Source organism: Propithecus coquereli, unplaced genomic scaffold, assembly GCF_000956105.1.
Source record: "Propithecus coquereli isolate 6110/MARCELLA unplaced genomic scaffold, Pcoq_1.0 Scaffold242, whole genome shotgun sequence".
NCBI classification, from domain to species: Eukaryota; Metazoa; Chordata; class Mammalia; order Primates; family Indriidae; genus Propithecus; species Propithecus coquereli.
This window is the reverse complement of record NW_012147975.1, coordinates 4,033,418-4,050,726: the sequence shown is the minus strand read 5'-3', so window position 1 is coordinate 4,050,726 and position 17,309 is coordinate 4,033,418. Positions and strand designations below refer to the sequence as shown.

The 17,309-nt window shown below is 51.6% G+C and overlaps 1 protein-coding gene across 1 annotated transcript; it reads right to left on the bottom strand.

Moving 5' to 3' along the window:
* Positions 1-924: 924 nt before the first annotated feature.
* Positions 925-14,363, bottom strand: SLC4A9 (solute carrier family 4, sodium bicarbonate cotransporter, member 9). Its single transcript, XM_012646341.1, is given in 23 exon segments — positions 925-1,253; positions 2,570-2,670; positions 3,053-3,208; positions 4,187-4,360; positions 4,624-4,692; positions 6,098-6,170; positions 6,832-7,010; positions 7,145-7,306; positions 8,461-8,574; positions 8,704-8,892; positions 9,153-9,211; positions 10,103-10,365; positions 10,539-10,672; positions 10,831-11,005; positions 11,157-11,273; positions 11,645-11,799; positions 12,116-12,203; positions 12,477-12,634; positions 12,777-12,832; positions 13,210-13,323; positions 13,609-13,769; positions 14,120-14,191; positions 14,193-14,363. Coding segments are annotated over 22 exon segments (2,859 nt in total). The 5' UTR covers positions 14,330-14,363; the 3' UTR covers positions 925-1,253; positions 2,570-2,616.
* Positions 14,364-17,309: the final 2,946 nt, after the last annotated feature.

The following is a 17,309-nucleotide window of genomic DNA, read 5'->3' as shown; positions in this document are numbered from 1 at the left end:
ACAACATGCATCAACATGATTGATTCACAAAACGATGTTGAGTGAAAAAAGCAGTCACAGAAAAATTCATGTACTCTGGTTCTATTTATATGATATTCAAAAATATTCAAAAATGATCAACATATGTATACATAAGGATACATAAATAGGTGTTAAAACTATAAAGAAAAGCAAGAGAATAATTACCATAAAATTTAGCATAATGTTTACCTGGAAGAGGGATGCAATCTGGGAAGGACATACAGAGTAGAAGAGTTTCTAAGGTACTAGAAATACCCTACTTCTTAACCCGAGTGCTAGATACACAGGTCTTTTTTTCATCATTATTCTTTTTCTTTTTTTCAAGATATCCGAAAAGTTTTATTTGAATGTAACTAAATTAAGGGCCACCATGGTCACACTAGGGAGCCTCCACCGCGCCTTGCAGGGGGCTTCAAGGTGTATGGGAAGTGGTGCCTGCCGGTCGTCCTGAAGTGGGCAGTCTCCATCATTATTCTTTAATTCTCCTTCTACATATACACTCTAGAGAAATGCTTGCACTTGCAGAAGACATCTTATATGTAGGCTTTTGTAGATATGGTATCTTTTTCAGTGTATAAGATTATTCATTCTATGCAGATGACAGAATCAGGTAGATACATATGTACTGACATGGGGAATATGTCCAATGCATATTAAGCGACAACCATATTGCAGAACTCCATAGTATAATCCCATTTTAATAAAAATATTAATGTGTCCATTGAAAAAAACTGAACAATATACAAAAATACGAACACTAGGTATTTCTGGGATGGTATCCACTTCAGAATTATATATTTCTGTGTACATTTCTGTTTCAATATTTTCCGGTAACCTCATTTACTTTCGTGGTCAAAAAAATAACAGTAATAAGGATTATTTTTATATATGTAAAAATCTTTCAAATAAAGGAATACTTATTCTAGAAAGAGGGACTTTTTTTCCTTTTTGCAAGCAGAAAAGAGTTCTATGATGGCCCCCAGATTCTGTAAAGGAGAATTTGTGAGAACAGAAAGCTCAAATTGGGAAGGGCTTCTGGACTCAGGTCCCTGTAATGGGTGGATAGTGAATGGGGCCTGATCAGTCCTTGTAGCTCATCAGCTTTCCTAAGCACACAGCAAACCTAGTTGGTCCTTGCCACTCTCCACCCCCTGCTCAGGAGGTAACTGAGGTCTTGGCCAGCTGCCCTTCAGTCTTGCCCCATTGTTCCAGGTCTCCAGCTGACTGAGCATCTGGCAGTTAAGCCAAAGGCCAACAATGTCCTGACTTCGTGAGTAAACACCTGTGAACTGAGAGAAGACATGGTGAGGCCAGAGCAAGTGCGCAGAGACATAGTACTGCAAGTAACAGAGCAAAAGGAGTGATAGGGATAAGGAAAGCCCAGGAGATCTTGTTCTGGGCCAGCCAGTGAATTGCCCTTTCTCCCTCTAGCCCCCCAAATTTTCCATTGCAAGTGGTGGAGGCTCTTAGGTTCTTGGGCTTGCAGAAGCATGAAGAGGAGTGTGTTCTGTGGCCCAAAAGAGAGTTCAGCTTATCAAGGGCAAATAATTTCAGGCTTGTGCACATGTTGTGGCCTCTGCTTAGAACATTTTCCCTCCATCTTGTCCTAGCTAGCTCCCTTTATTTTCCCCAGAGACAGGGTCTTCCTATGTGCCCAGGCTGGTGTGCAGTGGCTATTCAAGGCATTATCATCACACCCTACAGCCTGGAACTGTTGGCCTCAAGCAATCCTCCTGCCTCAGCCTCCTGAGTAGCTGCAACTATAGGCACATGCCACTAGGCCCAGTCACCTGACTAGCTCCTATTCATTCTTTGGATTTCAAAGTATGGACCACTTCCTCCCATGACCCTACCTTCACCAACTCCCACCACTCCACCTTCACTACCCTTCAAGAAGGAGTTAGAGGCTTCTGCTCCCAGTGTTGTGCTTCCCTTATCCAGCACCATTCCACTCTAACAGTTGCCTATTTATTTGTCTGACTCTCCCACTGGGACTTAAGCTTCCTGAGGTCAGGGACTATGGTTGTCTTACCACTATATCTCTAGTACCAAGATACTCCATGACAGGTACTCAGAAAATGCTTGCTATAAGGATGAATAAAATCAAGGAATGGCAGAGAGGGCCAGTAATAAAGAATCCCTCCACTTGTCTAGAGTGGTGCTCAGCAGCCCAGGGGAGGAGCCTCCCGGGCTAGGGAAAGGAGCACAAGCTTTATCTTCCCTTCTTCTTCTCCCCACTCCTTCCCATTCTTTTGTCATTGCGCCTGTCCCAACACCGCCCCCCACAACCCCCCATCTCCACATCCCATTTGGTGTAAGTTTGAGCTCCCTCTACTGACCAGACTTCAGAACTGCAGGGAGCCAAGCCCAGGTACCCTTGCCTGTTTCATTCATCCCTCTGGACAGACCTTTCTACCCCTCGTCCCCCACTCTAGGTCTCCTAAAGGACTGGAGTATGAAGAGAAAACAGGGCTGGTCATCACACTGGAGGTTTCCAAGGTATGAGCCCACACCTACCCATCCTCAACGCCAGGAGCCCTTCCCTTACCTCATGCTCAGTTTCCCGAGGTCTCCATTCCCAGATTCCTACTCCAGCTAATTCACAGAGATGTTGATTTCCAGAGCCTTTGGCTGATACATCAGCTCTGACTGTGGGAGAGAGAAACCAAGATGGGTTGGGAATAGACAGAAAGACAGAGACCATGAGAGACAAGCACAGAGGAAGGGACGCAGTGGCAGGATATAAACCCACCGTGAGACAAAACAAAGACCAGGGGTGAAAAAGACAGCCCATTAGAGTTGTTACCTGAGCCCTTTCCACCCCCATGGGCTCATAAACCAGGGCCCCTGTCCTCTGAAGAAAGAGTTCCCTCAGCCCTTCAGTCTACCTATGTCAATACAGAGCTAAGGGGAGTTATTGCATTGATCAGATCTTCAGGCTTAATGGAGATATTATTTAGGACAGCTCCTGGACAAGAGTGCTCTCCCAACCCTGCCCCATTCCCCTCAGAAGACCCAGCCTGGAGCTCACATCTTCACTGTCACTTCCACTGAATGGGTTCTCTGGCTCCAGGACCTTCTCAGGGTTGCTTCTCTCCTCCTCTGGCATCAGCTCATCCAGCCAGAGGAGTTCCTGTGGTGAGAAGACCCATTCCAGTGCCTTTCGGACCCCCACCAGGCCCAACAACTGCAGGAAGAGAAACAGCCCAGGGCTGTCAGCAATAGCAGCAGGAACATTAATAATAGTAACATTTATTGAATACTTCCTATGTGCTAGGCATTGTATATCAGCTTCACTGAATGCTAAAACATTCCTATGAGGTAGATGCGATAATTATTCCCATTGTACAGAGAAGGAAACTGAGACCTTGAGAGATTGGTTATTTTCCAGAAGTCACACAACTGGGATGTGATAAGCAGATTGGTTCTACTACAAAGCCCATGGCTCCTAACTTCCTCAGTGAGTAAGAATAATGCCAGAAGCCACCTGTGGTTTTTTGTTTTGTTTTGTTTTGTTTTGTTTTGTTTTTTGAGACAGAGTCTCACTGTGTTGCCCGGGCTAGAGTGCCGTGGCATCAGCCTAGCTCACAGCAACCTCAAACTCCTGGGCTCAAGCGATCCTCCTGCCTCAGCCTCCCGAGTAGCTGGGACTACAGGCATGCGCCACCATGCCCGGCTAATTTTTTCTAGATATTTTTAGTTGTCCAATTAATTTCTTTCTAATTTTAGTAGAGACAGGGTCTCGTTCTTGCTCAGGCTGGTCTCGAACTCTTGAGCTCAAACAATCCGCCTGCCTCGGCCTCCCAGAGTGCTAGGATTACAGGCGTGAGCCACCGCGCCCGGCCACCTGTGTTGTTATTTACTGAGTAACAAAAGGGTCAGCATTTCCTCTCCTAGGACCTCAGTTTTCTTCTAGGTTTTATATTCCTATCTGTGGTTGATCAGCCCAAAGAGGTTGGGAAAGGAGTTGAATCAGGTATGCCAGGACTAGCCCATCTCTAGGTGTCCCTCTGCCACCTTTCTTTGTCTTATGATTCTCAACCAGGCAGAGCCACAGCAAGTGACAGAGAGGAGATTCTTCCTCTTGTGGAGGCCTCGGCCACCCTTCCAGGCTCAGAGTCTCCCAGGGCCCCCGAGGACACTGCCCAACCCTGACCCAAGTCACCATGAGGGGGAAGATGATGGCCGCAGGAGTAGACTTGATTATCCAAAGCAGACCCAGGCAGGAAAGCTGGATGGCTGTGAAGAGGTGGACCCTGTTCAGGGGTACATGCCGCAAGAGCAGCAGGTCTGGCTGATGCTTTGCTGGCATTAACAGTAGCTGCACTCTTTTCATAAACTGGGGGAACAAGAGCAAGGGGAAAGCAGGACATTCAGGTAGCCTGACAGAAAGTTATCACTGTTAGCTATCTCGGCCAGCATGGTGGCAGGGGTGGGGGGGCAGTTGGCTCCCTTGGCTTCTCCCCATCCAGCACATCCAACAGAGTCCCTGTGCCCAGGAGAGATAGGAAAAGAGGAGAGGAGGAAAACTGGCAAGTGTGTAGGCAGGAGATGCCAGCAGGAAAGAAAAAAGGAGTTGCTAGGTGATTTTAATGGGCTCACCTGGATGCTGCTCAGTGCTGCCACCCCCATGTACAAGAAGATGCCGTAGAGCACAGGCATTGGGATGAACTGGTGGAAAGATGTGGAGAGCTGGCAGAGGAGTTTACTGCTACCAGCCGCCCAGATGCCCCACCTTAGGCTCCAACCCCTGCCTAGCATCTAGCATCCAAGCCTGCCCAGGCCTTCCCTTTCCTTTCACACTTTGCATGTCTGATCTCATTGAATCCTCACATCACTCAGAGGAAATAAATTCTATTATTCTCCATTTTACAGATGGGGAAATTGAATTTCAGAGGGATTAAACAACTATCATAGTCCCCTCTGTTCTTTATGCTTCCACTCTACTGGTCTCCTTTCCTTCCCTCAACATGCCTAAGTTCGTTCTGACCTCTTGCAAAGCCTTTTGCTTTGCTATTCTCTCCACTTAAAATGCTCTTTCCCCAGACTTTTGCATGACCAGTTCCTTCTCACTACTCATGCCTCATCTCATGACACCCTAGAAAGGCCTTCACTGACCACCAGATCCAAAGTAGTCCCTGGCACTCTTCATCACCTTATCTTCTTTTATTTTTCATAGAAATTTTCCTATTTCCTTGTTCTAATATTTAAAAATCTATCTCCTCTCACCAGACTGCAAGGATAGAAACATGATCTCTTTTGACCACCATTATATCCCCAATACCTAGAATGGTGCTTGACATAAGGCTTATGCTCTGTAAATACCTGCTGAATGAGAGCCACCTAATTCGTAAGTGGCTGATCCGGTTCATCTGGCTTTTTCTGCTGCTCCACTCTCACCCAGCCTCCATGACCTTTCCCTTCCTTAACCTCTTGTCATCCTGCCAGTGACTCTTGTCTGATACTCTCCACACCCTCCTTGACTGCTTTGCTGTCTTGGCTCGTTGAACCTTTCTGCTATTACTTGTTACTTAATTTTTGTTTGTGTGTGTTGCTGGTGGGAGCTTGGTTCCATAATCCTTTTCAATACTCTACTGCCCCTGACTTCTCCCAGGTCCCTAGCAGAGTCTTGCACACAGCAGATGTTCTGTAAACCTCTGGTGAGGGAAAAGTGAAGGTTTTTGCTTCAGAGTTTTTGTGGAGTGTGACGATCATACTCTTAGGCTTGTTGGGAGGCTGGAGCAAGGGTAGCACTTGGCCCCTAGGGGATGGTGGTGGCACACCCACATTCTGCTCCACTGGGTAGAAAGCCCACTGGATAAGAGTTTGAGTTCTCTGATCTGAGAAACTGGCTCTCTTGGCGGGCTCTTGCAAGTTACTTTCTCTCTTTAACCTTCAGCTTCCTCATTTGTTAAGTACATATGCCTCTCAGGGTTAATGTGAGGATTCAACGAGATCAGACACAGAGAAAACTTAACACAGTGCCTGGCACACAGTAAGTGTTCAATCAGTGTCAGTTCTTGCCATACATATTATTATTACTGCTCTGACCCTGATTCTAGTCTAACAAAGGTACCTTGAGGACAGGTGCCAGGAAGATAGAGACTCCTGTAAGAATGAACACCACCAGGCCTGTCAGCCTCTGTTCCCTGTGGGGAGAGAGAGGAGTTTGCTCTGGTCTGGGAGAGCCCCTGGGGCATCTAGGCTGGAGACCCTGGCCAGACTCCAGTATAGACCCTGGGAGCAAATGGAAACTAGAGGGATACCCAGTAGGTCACCTGGAGGGAGGGAGCCTTAGCTCGATGTGAAAAATTGGTGGAGAGGAAGGGGCGGAGCACTTCAACATAAGAGTCCCAGGTCTCTCCATCAATTCAAGTTCATATTTGCTTTTCATTTTTTTTTTTCATTCTGATGGAAAATTAGCAATGTTTACACTGCTGTGAAGACTTACATTTCACAATTTACAAAGTTGCTTTCATATACTTTAGATAGATTGTGTTTCCAACAGTTACAAAATTGTTTTGGAAATGGATTCCTTTGTAACCTCTATACTGAGTGGGGCACCTACCATCACTTCAACCCTTACACTGATGGTGCTCCTTTTGAGGCCCCTCCCAGTCCCCATGGCTGAAGAAAGAGAGGGGAAGATCTGACTAGCCCAACTCAGAGCCCAGAACCCACCCATTCTGCCACTGCAGTGCTTCTGGGGCACCAGCTTCGAATTAAGCTGCCCAAATAACACTGCCATGTACCTCACTACCCCACCTTGCTGCCCGCCTCTCACTCCAGCCTCCTGAATACTGGCCTCACCTGATGCCCAGGAAGCTGGGGGGCTGCCCGGGGGCACAAGCTCTGCTTTCTCTCCGAAGACTATCCATGTGGGCCAGGGAGATGACGGTGGCTGAGACATACCAGGGCAGCCCAAGTGCTGATGTGAGCAGCATCAGCATAGCCACACAGAAGAGATCCAGATGGAAGCCAGCTCCCTTCTGCAGGTAGTGGTGGGGGCAATGAGGATGAAGCTAGCCCAGGCCTGGTCCCTCTGTCCTCTGAGTTGGGAAAGGGGGAGCTTGGACCCCACCCTGGAGCTTCTGTTCCTAGGGCCTTACCCAGCAAGCCTTACCCGCAGTCTGTATTCCACACGGTTGAGGATGACTGCTGTGATCTGCTGGTCCATAAAGATGAGGATAGACAGCAGCAGGGCAGGTAGGGCAGCTGCCACACTCAACCACCAGGGGTTGGCTCCAAAAGGTGACACCAGCCAGCCACGCCCAGGGAGTGTGGGCTGCAGGAGGAGTATTCCATGGACAGGTTGGAGAGGGTCTCCTAAGAACACCTCACCTGTGCACCTTAGCTTTGGCATTCTTCCACAACCTGCCTCCCTGCCCCCAGCCATGAGACACTGGATGCTAGGTGGGTGTGTGTGCACAGCTGGTTCACAGAATCCCTGTCCCTTAAAAGGGGGAGGGGTACGAGCTTGGAGGTTGGGCTGGAGCCAGGGGCTCTGAACTTTGGTTGAGGGTCCCTCCTTCCCTGGAAGAGGAGGAGGTGGTGGATGGGGCCTGCCAATGCTTCTTGGTATTCAGATCCTTCCTTCCTAGGCACCCCCCTTCAGGGTGGGGCAAGTCAGGCTTAGACCTGCCTTGATCTGGGTCAGGGGCAGGGGAAGGGCTGGGTGTGTCTGCGTCTGCTCTAATTACAAGCGTCTATGTGGGGGAGGGGACCCCAGAGCCTGCCCCAGTTGGAGCCCCCACTGATCTCCTGTCCTGGGGAAAGCTGGAGAGGAGGTCTCCAAATGCATAGGCAAAGTCTAGGAGTCAGTGCTAAGACTTGTCCTGCACACTGTCATGCCCTGGGGAGGGAGCATCAGTTTTACTGGATCAGAGCAGGCAATAGGGGTGCAAAGAAGAGAGTGAAGAGTAGTAGAGTGGGTAGGGCCAGGCCAACGGTAGGGAGAGCCCCTAACAACCATAGCTAACATTTATTGAGGACTTGGTATGTGCCAGGCACTGTGATAAGTGCTTCATGATCTGTAAACCTCAAAACAACTGATGGGGTAGGAACTATTGTCATTTATTATTTCCATTTTATGGATGAAAAAATTGAGGCTCAGAAATGTGCATTAACTTGCCTAATGCACAGCTAGGAAGTGGTAGAACTGGAATTCAAACTCAGGGCTGGCTGACCAGAATCCATCCTCTTAACCTCTACCTTCTAATAATGGCTACTGTGTATTCTGTTCTCACTTATGTGTCTGCTGCAGTACCTCATTTAATCCTCATGACAACTCTGTGAGGCCATTATTATTACTATTTCTAGTTTACAAGTGAGGAAAGAAGCTTAGAGGAACAGAAGTGCGGGATTTATGCATCTTCCTTCTCCAGGGTCTGCTGGCCCTGCTTTCCCCTCTGCACCCTGCCCCCGTTCCCCAACTCTCACCTTGAACTCTCTGGGCACCATGAGCTTCGGAGTGGCTAGGCCCAGGAAGGCATCAAGGCCACAGCACAGCAGGATGGCCAGGACTGAGGAGAAATCGCTGAGTACCTTGCGTACCTGGCCACACAGTGGGTACTCAGTCATGTTCAGGCCTGCCGTCCCCCTCCTTCCACATCTTTCCGGTTCACACACAGGACCCAAGACCAAGAGCCGGGCCTTTCCCACAGAAAGAAAGGTGACACTCACCACAGAGGGGAAGAAGCGTCTGGTCTTCACATGCTTGAGGGCCATGGCAAAGAGGAAGGACGTAAGGAAGAGGAGGAGCGAGAAGAAGGCAACATCTGGGACTGTATGACAGCCAGGGCCACGAGGGTGGCCGCCCTGCCGGACACACTCAGGTGGAGGCAGCAAGGATGCGTTGATCAGGCCTAGGTCCTATATGGAGGGGTGGTCAGGGATGGAGCTACGGGCAGCAAAGTAAATGTCCTGCTCTCCTAAACCCACCTCAAGGGAAGGAAGACCCGCGGAGGAACCAGGGGCCCAGGATGGGTGGTCTCCAGCCATAGAGACCTAAAAATGGCTGAGCCTCAGTGACCCATGAAGGTTTCCCTAGCCTGTGGGGTGGGAAAAGCTAGGAACCAGTACTTTGGCCTCCACCCTTTCTTTCCCAAGCCCTCCTAGTAGCAGTCCCTCACCATGATTAAGATGTCTTCTCTGTCTTTTGGCCTTATCCTTGTCCATTGAGACTCATTTCCTGGGAAGCAGAGAATTCAGGTATATGCCCCCTTCCCTGGGAACCTTCACCAGACTCACAGGATTCTAATCTGATGGGTCCGGCTGAACCATAGAGTTCTTAGTTGTGACTCATCTAACTGCTGACTCCATCACTACCAGGTGTGTACTCCTCAGGACATTGTCTCATGCCCTCATCCCCTCAAATTCTCTACCCATCCGTATCCGTGGTGCCAAGCACAGGACCTGGCCACAGCAGATGCTCAGCAAATGTTGGCTGAATGGATGAGCACACACATCTGTGTGTTTCCACCAGGGCCAGAACTGATCTTGTCCATGCGTAGCACAGAGTCTGGCACACAATAGAGAGGACACATCTTCCCTGTCGTGGTGTTGCCTTCCATGTGGAGGGACATATGCAAGTGCAGCTCTCCAGGCCTCTCTCCTCCTGTTCAGTCACTCTCACCCAGGGGGAGAGCAGTGGTTTATTTGATTGGTGACTTTGGGAGATGAAGCAGAGCATGCCTTCCTCTCCCCTCACTCAGTTGTGAGCTGCCTACTTGGTGTGTGCATTTAGCTCTGCTCCCCTGGGGCAAGACAGTGCTGTCTAGGGCTGCCATGACTGGGTGGGTAAGTCTATCTAATTTTGGCTTCATCATTAGGAAGCCCATTCACCCACAGATATAATGCATGTTCTTTTATCAGTGTCATCAGAAATTAAGACAATATTGGGCCCGCCTTTGTCTTATTTCTCAGTCGATTCAGAACCAGAGTGGGGAAAGCACTGCTGGTTAACTGGGTGAGAAAATATTCAGCATTTTAATGAACTTCACCAGGGGGACAGTCAGGATACACTTCTTCTCCCTCCTGCATCCTTCCTCACCTACCCAAGGATCCTAGTTCCCTCACCTACCTCCTGGGCCTGGGTATTGGCAGAGGCAGCCATAGGCAGGGGACCCAGGCCTCTGGATGGGATAGGCATGGGCCAAGGTCAGCATTTTGCCCATGGCATCATAGATGAAGATGAGGCTGATGAGGGCACAGAAACCTTCCTCGGTGAAGCGGGTGAAGTAGCGCACCAGCACACTGGCCTCTGTGGCCACCAGCACCAGGCAAAAGGTAGCCACCCAGATGCCCACCCACAGGCGGAAGGGCAGGTAGTCCAGGCTATAATCTCTGTGAGGGTGAGAGACAGGCAGGGCTTGGCAAGGCTCTCTGCTCCCCACCTAATCCAGGTCAGGTGCCCCTTGAGCCAGACAGATAGCTCCCACCCTCTCCTATTGAACCAGCCAGGACCAGGCTGACCAGTAGCCAGTGAGAGTCCAGTGAGGCGGGAGGAGTTCTCCTACCTGCTGAAAGAGAAGAGCAGGCGTTCAAAGACCAGCACTGGCCCCGTGCTGCTGAGGATGGTTAGGGGCTGGCCTGCCGTCAGGCAGAAGGCAGCTCCAGCCACCGCTGTGCCCAGGAAACTTTCCAGCACTCCCTGGAAGCCGAAAGGGGCTCAGCACAGGACCCTGTAGTCCTCGGCACAGAGCCCAAGCTTCCAGGAAGCCTCCTCCACTTACCCATAGTCCAGGGGAAGGGGACTAGAAGTCGGGACACCAAAGTTTGTGCCTGCCTCCTTCACACAACCCCACTCACCTGGGCACCGTCCGTGGCATCTCCCAGCAAACCACCAAAAGTGATGGCATTAGTGATGGTGGCCAGGTAAATGTAGAGCACAGCCGAGAAGCACTGAGGGTGCAGGGCGTCCAGGAAATCGCTGGGGTACCAAGAGGCCTTCCTGCGCACGTCCTGGACAAGGCCCCCAAACAGCCTCCCGCCCGTGGGTCGTCAGGATCCAGGTTCCACACCCCACGCCCGCGTCCCCGCTACTTTCCCTGTGGCCGGGTGAGCCCCTGCCACAGTGAGCACACACCTCTGTGCCCCTGTGACCCCAACGCTTGCTCCCACCCAGCTCACCCCACCTGCCGGTCCGCTGCAGCTCCGGGCTGGGCGCGTGCGGCCCGTGGAGGTGTCTGTCCTCAGGCCGGGTCACGTGCGGGGCGGCGAGACCCTTGACCTCGCGCAGTTGAGAGAGGAGCCTGAGAAGGGGAACCTCAGCTTGGCCGAGAATCTCCAACCTGTCCTCCGCTAGGCCCGGAGCTCGTGGCGCCCTGCCCTCTGGCGGCTGCTCGTGTCTCTGCGGCTAGGGACCGGGTTCTGACCGTGGAGACGTGGGCCTCAAGAAGGGACAGGTCATACTGTGACCTGTGAAAGCCAGACTTGGGCAGGGGAAGGTCCTTGTTCAGGTCTCATAGCGAGAGAGTGGTCGAGCAGAACTCAGAGTCAGGTCTGCTGGACTCCAAATCCAAAGATAGGTCCTTTTCTCTTTCCTGGGACCCCGCCTTTCCTCAACAATGGGATTAGACCCAGGGCCTGTGGGGAAGGATCTGGGACGATGGACCCCAGGTACCTTTTGTGCTGAGAAGGCAGACATTTGGGTGGAGGAATACGGGCTGTCGGGTCCCACCGACCTGGAGGGAGCACTGTCACCTCCTCTAAGAAGGTATCTAAGGCTGCCAGAAGGTCATGAAGGTTGCTGGCCCGGCGAACTGACCACTGGAATTGCTGGGAACAGGGGCTCAGAATGAGTGGTAAATGCACATCTGGACTCCTACATGCATCTTTGCAGTCTCAAAACTAGACACACACGAGTCACATAGGCAAACAGGTCTTTCACACGTTCATTCATTCAATGAGTATCTATTGAGTGCCTACTGTGTGCCAGCACTGGGCCAGTAATGGAGCTATACTGGGAGCCAAGGAAACTTCGGTCCCCATGCTCTTGGACACAAAGCCACCCTCCGGGCCTTGTCCACACACAAGCTCACTCACTCACATGAGCCTATGCGCGTGCACATACACACACACCTGCCCAGCTCACCGGGTCGCTGAGGAGGACAGCTGCCGCCCGGCCCATCTCATGGTAACCCTTTGCCAGCATGGGGGGGCCCAGGAGAAGGCAGAAAAACCTGAGGAAGGAACCCGGCCCCAGAGAGGGTCAGAGGCTGCTTTCCCATTGAACAGCCCTGGCCTCTGATGCTCAGCTCTGACCTCCCAACCAGCACCCATCCACACACTTAGGTGCACATCTGCTCTGCATCCCTGACCGCTACCCCTCCCCAGACCTCTGAGCTTCATCCCCACACATCCTCAGAGAATGGGGTGAAGACCCCCCATCCCCTCCCCAGTAGAGGCCCTTCATCTGGGCTGTAGGATCCCTGTATCCCACTCAGTAGCCTCACCTGCTGGGGAGGGGCACCTCAGTGAGGGGCCCCAGCACCACTGGATCCCGCAGTCGAACAAAGGCCCCCAGTGGCTGTGCCAAGGAGCCCAGCTCTCCGGCCAGCACAGTCCCTGCCTCAGCCCCTGGAGGCAGCCTCTGTCTCAGGAGGTTCTGATGCTGAGCGGGAGTCCGAGGAGACACAGAGTATGAAAGGTTATTTGGGGAGGGCAGGATCTCACCTGACGAGGGGTCCAGTGGAGGATGGGCTTCGTTAATTCCTAACCCTTCTCCCAGCCCTGCCCAGGGAAAGGCCACAAACCTGTTCCTTCAAGGGAGCTTCCTCATCATAAGAAGACTTTCTTTGATGGATAGATCCTACAAACCAGGATTATGCAGTGACAAAGAGCACAGGCTTTGCGGGTGGATCCACCAGGGCTCCCTAACCAGTTTTGCCACTGACAAGCTGCGAGAACTAGTGCACACTCTTCCCTCAGTTTTCTCATCACTAAAATGGGGATAATTGTGGCACTACTTACAGGGTGGCTGTGAAGGTTATATGAGATACTGCATGTAAAGCTCTTGGCATAGTACCTACCAAGTACATCCTTCATAGAACTCGACTGTTAAGATTCTTTCCAGTCTTCTCCCCACAGCATCACCACCAGCTTCCTCTAGCCCAGGATGGTGCAGGGGAGATCTGGGACCCTCCCACCCCAGGGTCTTGGTCCTGGGCCCAGGGAGGAGCCTCTCACCCCAGCAGAGCCTGGTGCCTGTGGTCTGGATGTAGTGCTGGGGTCTCTGCAGCAGCAAGGCCTGCAGCTGCCCCCTCAGCTCAGGGCTCAGCGACTCCACCCTGGTCACCTGCTCTGGAGAACAGATATAGGGCTCAAACCCCTTCCTGAGAGTTCCCTGGCCCCCCATTCTTCCCCTTCCCCCTCCACCCAGGCCCCTTTCCCTTCTGGGAGTCTCAGGGAATGCAGGGGCCAATGAACTTGCTTCTCTACTCTGGTTTTCCATCTCTACCCTGTAACAAGGATGGACAATCCCTAGGGTGGAGTGGGGTGAGCTCTGGAAGATTCCAAGACTTTGGGGGAAATCCTAGGAAAATGGCATGGCTACCCAGGCCCTCTCTGCAAAGGATCCCAGCCTACCCACGAGCTCGAGGAGGCTCTGAGCTGGACAGTCCAACAGTACAAGGCCCTCGGCCAGCAGGCTGCGGAGCTTCTGGAAGCTGGGCAGAGCCACGGTAGGCACGTGGGGGGCGCTCCATCGGCCTGCGTCCACCTCCAACTTCTCCTCAAATAGGACCCACCTGTGATGAAGGGGGTAGATAGTGTTATTGGGGGCATCTCTCCCACACCCAGGAGCAGGGACGCAGGGGAGCCAGGGAAAGTAAGGCAATAGGGTCATCCTGGGCCCAGCGGTGTGGAGTAGGCCCCTCCCCTGGCAGTCACCCCTCATCTTGGGTCTTGGGGAACTCAAAACTAGACTGTAGAGGAGGCTGAGTATCATGGAGGGTGAGTCCCCAAAATAAGGGAATACAGAGAGGAAAATCCTAATTTTTGGTGAGAAGCAGCCCCACAGGAGGAACTGAAAGTCATGGAGGAGGCCCCAGCTGGGGAAGGGGAAGGACTTCATACAACTGGCCTCGGTCCCACTCACCTGCCTGTCTCTCTCCACTCCAGCGCCTGGGGCCAGCCCAGCAACTCATTCAGCTGAATGAAGAGCAGAGGGTACCCCCAGTTCCCTGCTGTCTGTGTCTGAGGGGCCATCGGGGCTGGGGCCAGGGCCAAGGCCACTACCCAGCTCCCCTGCAGGAACATTTTCATGAGCACTAGAGGCTTCAAACTCCTCCTGGCCTGGCAGCTTCATCCTGGTGAGGCTTGCATAGACTCTCAGAACTAGTGCGGTCCTAGGTTCTAAAGCCAGGAGCCCTCTGGCTGTCTACATTTATAATGCACCTGCCCCCGCAGCACAACACAAACAGGGTGAGGCCTGTTGACTCCAGAGCCTGCCGGTCACCCACTTCCCCCACTTGCTTCCCCCACCCCCTGCTGGCCTGAGAGTGTTTGCAAGGCTAACCTGGCTTTTTCCAGGCTCTCCAAAAATGCCCAACCTGGGGCCAAAGTGTGTGTGTGCATTTTCTCTGGGATCAGGTCTGACCCCACTGTGTTTTGTATAAATAAACAGGAGTAAATGGCTAGCCTAGGCCTGAGGACTAACACCCCCATGTTACGCTGCCCCCTAGCCTGTATCAAATACAAACACCAAACACCCGGGACTGTTTTGGGTGTCACCAACACACCCTGGGGGCCACACACACACTCATTTGGACAAACAGAGACCTAATAAATAACTAGTCTGTAGAGACTAGGCGGGGTAAGGGAGAGAGTAGGTAGAGAGCCCCCGCCCATTAAATGGGCTAATAATGAAAAGTAGAGGCAGTTCATGGAGAACACAATGTCTGAGTCTTAAATTCTTTTGTCTAACGACACCTGGAAACTCCCCAATTTAGCTGTGTCCCTGGAGTCTGCCCCTCTAACTCAGCCCCCCAATGAAGACGGAGGAGCCAACTAGGGTGTGTGAGTGTAGGAGTTCCTGGAGCTAAATGAACAAAGGAGAATGTGGTCCATTAACATGTCCTGTTGACTCTACCTTCAAAACACACCCAGAATCCAACTACACCTTCCCACCTCCAGCACAACTACCCTGATCCAAGCCACCATCATTTCTCACCTGAATTATTTCAATAGCCTTCTAATTTCTTGCGATAATCTCCCTGCTTCCATTCTTCTTCCCTTGCCCCAAGTCCATCCTCCACACGCAGCCATACAGGTCCTTTTAAAAGGCCATCGAGCTACATTACTCTTCTGCTCAATATTTACCCAATACATTCCCATTACTCCTAAAAGAAAAAATCAAACTCCTTGTCATGGTCTGCAAGATTTACAGTCTGACCCCAGCTCACCTCTCTTACCACATCTCATTCTCCTCTTGCTCACTCCTTTCTAGCCACACTGGCTTTCCATGGGTTATACAAAGTCTGTTCCTGCCTGAGCGTCTCTGCAGGACCTGTTCCCTGTGCAAGGAAAGCTTTTCCCCCAGATCTTCGCATGACTGGACCCCTGTCGCTAGGTCTCATCTTAGACGCTAGCTCCTCAAGGAAACCTTCCTTTGCCATCCTGTCCTAAGTTTCCCTCTTGGGCCACGCTCCATCACATTTCTCTGTTTTAGTTTCTTCCTAGAAGTTATCGCTACTCGTAACTGTCTCATTGATTTATTGATCATTTATTGCAAGAGATTTCTCTCGCATTTATTGAGAGATTTCTCTCTGAGAGACAGAAATGTACAGTCCGTGGAGCAGGTATCTTACCTGTCTTCCCCGCTGAGCCTAGAGCAGCACCTGGCACATAGCGGCTCTCAATAAATATTTGTTCAATGAGTGCATACGAAGGACGGGGCTGAGAAAGGAGCCGCGCTTCTCCTCGAGGCCACACGAGGGCGCTGCTCCCCACGGACAGGATTGCTAGGGCCGCTCCCTTAGGCCGAGCGGCTGTTTCCTCTGCAGACCTGCCTGGGCGCCAAGATGGCGAGATGGCCAGGAGGGGTCCTCGATCCTTTGCCTTGCCCTGGCCCACCGCGGATTGGCCCGGAGGGATGGGGGTGTGGAGCACCACAGGATGGGGATGGGAGATCCAATCAGGCTCATCTGAATGTAGGTCAAACACCTCACTGAATACCAGGAATCCATCCCCTGAGATTTGGGACCCAGGCCAGCCCTCCCCACCAAACCCAGGTCTTGTCCTAGGAGGTCCCGGGCAGGAATTAGAGGAGAATGTCACTATATTAGTAGTTGGGGAGGGGTGTTGAGCCTGACGGGGGAGTTGGTTTCAGTCCCAGGAGGAATAGAAACTGGCTTAGGGCCTGAAAGGGCCCTGGAAACCCTGTGACTCTCTTCAAGAATGTGCCCCAGCCTTAGGGGCAAGTGACTCAAAGGAGTCTGAGGGGGATGGGAGCATGGGCTTGGCATGAATAACTGCCCCCCCACACACACACACATCCTCCCTCCACACCTCAACTCCTGCCGAAGTTCAGAGGGTCTGTCCTTGCCCTCTCTGTGGCCCCCAGCTACCCTGGCTCCCAGGGCTGCCCAGAGTAGTGGGCCACTACTACTCCACTCTCTCCGGACCCCACTTCCACCTTTGGGCCTGGGTGTCGTGAGCTGGGTAGGCTGGTGAGGGACGTGAATAGGAACCCCAGGTCTACCTATGGGTACCAGTGGTCTCCTAGGCAGGGCCCGGTGAAGGTGTGCTATGTGGGAGAGCAGCCCTGGATGTGGGTGCTGGAAAAAACCCTGGCATAGAAGATCAAAAACTGGGTTCTCATCCTGACGTCATCACAGACTTAATTGATGTCCCTGAGCAAGGCGCTTTCCTTCTCCAAGCCTCAGTTTTCTTACATGTTAGTGGAGACAGATGGAGTAGATGATTTCCAAGATTCAAAGCATACCTTTGGCAGCACACTGAGTGGACCCTGAGGGAGAGGCTGTATCCTCACAAACTGCTTGGGTGTAAATCCTGGCCTGGTCACTTTCTAGCAAGTAGGGAAGAGGTCTTTGCTGGACCTGAGTTTTCTTATGAGCAAAAGGGAAATAATAAAAGCACCCATTTTATAGGCTTTATTAAATGAAATAATGTATGTAAAATAGACCTGGTACTTAGTATACACAAAAAAAGGAGACGATTATTATTATATAACTATGAAAATAAGTCACTTCCACAGTGGGGAGGAGAGGAACTGCCTTTACTGAAATGCTGATTGTGTCCAATCACTGTGCTAGGCACATTATCTC